At 35.9% G+C, this 2,971-nt stretch overlaps 1 protein-coding gene across 1 annotated transcript; it reads right to left on the bottom strand.

Annotated features, from left to right (window-relative positions):
- Positions 1 to 542: 542 nt before the first annotated feature.
- Positions 543 to 1,207, bottom strand: LOC122195338 (uncharacterized). The gene is made up of 5 exons (XM_042897157.1): positions 1,169 to 1,207; positions 970 to 1,065; positions 846 to 916; positions 688 to 749; positions 543 to 610 (listed from the first exon to the last, which is right to left on the bottom strand). Exons 1-5 carry the CDS (start codon positions 1,205 to 1,207, stop codon positions 543 to 545), a joined length of 336 nt encoding a protein of 111 aa, XP_042753091.1.
- Between the last annotated feature and the right edge of the window lie 1,764 nt (positions 1,208 to 2,971).

A 2,971-nucleotide genomic window follows, 5' to 3' on the forward strand; every position in this document is an offset into this window, starting at 1 on the left:
GTAAGATTTTTAACATAATATCCTAATAGTTTAACGACCCAATATATTTAGACAAGAACATACCAAGAAATGAATCTAGCACAATCAATTATATAGATATTAACAAGACAATATAAAAAGAACAACAGAGGTTACCCCATATTCTAAAAACTAAAAGTTTGACTTTTAGTGTTTCAGGTCAACCTACCCGCATCCCAGATGCATAATCTTTATCTGTCCCAAGAAGCTCGACTAGTTGAACAACATCATCAAGAGCATATGGAGCCCATGAAAATGGTGCTTCTAATAATCCAAGAAGAAGTCTTTGAGTAGCACTTGGACTAGCAATAACATAGTACCAATGGAAGAGCCTTGCATAAGGCTCTAAAGCAGGAAGCCCTGCAACAAGATGATCGTCCATGGTTGTTGTTGGAGGAGGAAGTAACAGAGCGGGAATGGCAGCTGTAGGGACCGAGTAGCGGTTTATAAGTGAACCAAATTAGAATTAAAGGGGAAGTACATTGATATTAATTGCAAATAAGATGAAACTGACAAAGGGTGTTCTACCTTCCTCTTAAGAAGTACATGAGTACATATCCAAGTGATTCCAAATCATCTCTTCGGCTTTGTTCTAAGCAACATAAACATGTAAGAATGATAAATTTTTGTTCATACTTTTGAATTTTTGAGCACCATAAAAAAGCTTACCAATTCCAAGGTGAGTATTCATGCTTGCATATCTTGCTGTCCCTGTCAAATTCTTGTTCTCTCTGCATTTTATAAGATATAAAATATGGATTGATTAGGGGTCACTTTTTTACGAATAAAAGATTGTTGATGAAAGTTTTAAAAAAAGATTCACTCACCTATATGGAATGTGCTGATGAGTTGAAGAGTCTCCATATTTCTTGGCTAGCCCGAAATCAATAGCATAGACCTGTGAAAAACAGAATGTACAATGGAAATATGGAACAAATTATGGAATGAAACCTGATTAGCACGCCTCCCTAAACCCATAAGGAAGTTGTATGGATTTATATCCCTATGCAGAAATGATTTATAGTGAATAAATTCAGCTCGGTTGATCTGTAACATATGTAATCACATAAAAAAAGTGAATAAATAAAAATGCAAGGACATTTTCTATCTATTTGTGTGAAAATAGGTCAATTAGGAAAGAAAGGCATACCATTTGATCAACAAGCATAAGAACAATTTTCAAAGACATCTTCCTGCTACAGAAGTTAAATAAATCTTCAAGGCTCGTGGTGGTTGTCGAGGCCAACAAAAATAATAACCCTAAATAATACACACTAAAATAGTGTATAGTGGTAAAGGGGTCGAATCCACGGAGATTGGTTCAATTTATAACTCTATGAAAATTTTCTTTGTAAAAATACTTGTAAAATAACAATAAAAGTAAAACGGGGGGGGGGGGGGGGTTGGTGTTTTGAAAAACTTGAAACAAACTAGAATTAACTATGATTTAAATAGACAATTTCAACAAAAATAAGGGTTTGGTGTAAAATCAATAAGGGAGAGATGATTGACTTAAAGTTTCCTCACTTTGACTTTTGATGAACATATCATTAGAATCCAATGGTGCAATACTTTGATTTAAATCCTTAATTTGGCTATAGTAATCCAAGGAGCTTGAGATTACCTAGACTTTTCTTAATTGTTGAAATGGCTAGAGAAGCTCATAACAATTTCCTTAGTCAAAGTCACTAATTCCAAATAGCATGTAATTAGTGAAAGTCAACTAGCATTAAGAACCAAAAATTCACCAAATCCAAGAGGGGTCAAATGCTTTCACCACCATGTTGGAGGAAATGTTTTTATGATTGTGTGAAGCAAAATCAACACAAAAATAATTTGTTGCTTGCTAATTTGAGGATCCTTTACTTAATCAAGAAATTAGCCAACTAATCACCACAAACACATTTAAACTCATGAACTAAAACATACAAGTAGTGATAAGATGTTAAAACACAAAACATTCCCATAAAGAATTAAGAACATGTTCATGGATTCTTCAACATTCAAAAAAAGTTCAAAGGATTAACCAAAAGTCAACCAAGATTAGTTTAGCCAAGCATGGCTAAACTCAAAGAAACAAGTTAGAGAAAATTGTACCAAACATTAAGCAAGAATCAAGAGGTAAAAATATGATGTTCTTCAAGTGTTCTTGGCCTTCCAAAGTCTTCAAAACTCCAGAGAGAATCTCCAAAAATCGGATGTCCAAGAGTCTCCAAAAGATGGGCACAAACCTTCCTCAAATAGCCTTCCAAATGGATTTCCGAAATTAACCCTGCAGAGCCTTGCGCGACCCGCGTGCTTCTGCGCGGGTGGGTTGTGCGGGTGGTGGCTGACATGGGCTTCTTTGAGATTTTGGGCCTCCAAAGCATGTCCCACTAGCCCAGATCGAATCCAATCACCTCCTAGCCTATTTTCTTCAAGTTTTTCTTCATTTTAAGCCCAATTTAGCCTCTCCAAATCCTCCAAACTTGCCCGGTTAATAATCTACGCAGGGTCGAATAAACTCCCGCGTTTTTCAAATTTAAAGTTTATTTCTCTCCAAGCCTTCAAATAACCATCAAGCTCGCTCCATGCATCATCTCCATAATCACCAAGCCTAACATCATTTTTGTCTACCAAATCTCATCGCTTCCCATACGTCCCAAACACTCCCGCTCCGCTAGACCCAAAAACCTGCAATTATGCTCACAAGATTCGAAAGTACCTGAAGTTGTAATGAAATAACAAAAGGGAAAATATGCATGGAAATTATCTAAATTAAGAATGAAATATGCTAAAATAAACTATAAAAAGAAGTAAACAAAACTAACTATCAGCTCGATCCCAATAAATCCAACACAAGAACATTGCAGTCTGCTTCAACGCCAAACCATCTCATCACATACACTTAAAATTACACCTGCGCCATTAGCTACCAGGTATAATAGCATGCACAAAACTCGCAACTTGAGTT

Source organism: Lactuca sativa, chromosome 8 (assembly GCF_002870075.4).
Source record: "Lactuca sativa cultivar Salinas chromosome 8, Lsat_Salinas_v11, whole genome shotgun sequence".
Lineage (NCBI taxonomy): Eukaryota > Viridiplantae > Streptophyta > Magnoliopsida > Asterales > Asteraceae > Lactuca > Lactuca sativa.

What these genes read in the sequence shown, in the direction of transcription:
- LOC122195338 (XM_042897157.1), bottom strand. Translation starts at nt 1,207, where the DNA reads ATGTCTTTGAAAATTGTTCTTATGCTTGTTGATCAAATG. An exon ending in TTATGCTTGTTGATCAAATG is followed by an intron (nt 1,066 to 1,168) that starts GTATGCCTTTCT and finishes CATATGTTACAG; the next exon opens with ATCAACCGAGCTGAATTTAT. An exon ending in TAGGGAGGCGTGCTAATCAG is followed by an intron (nt 917 to 969) that starts GTTTCATTCCAT and finishes TGTTTTTCACAG; the next exon opens with GTCTATGCTATTGATTTCGG.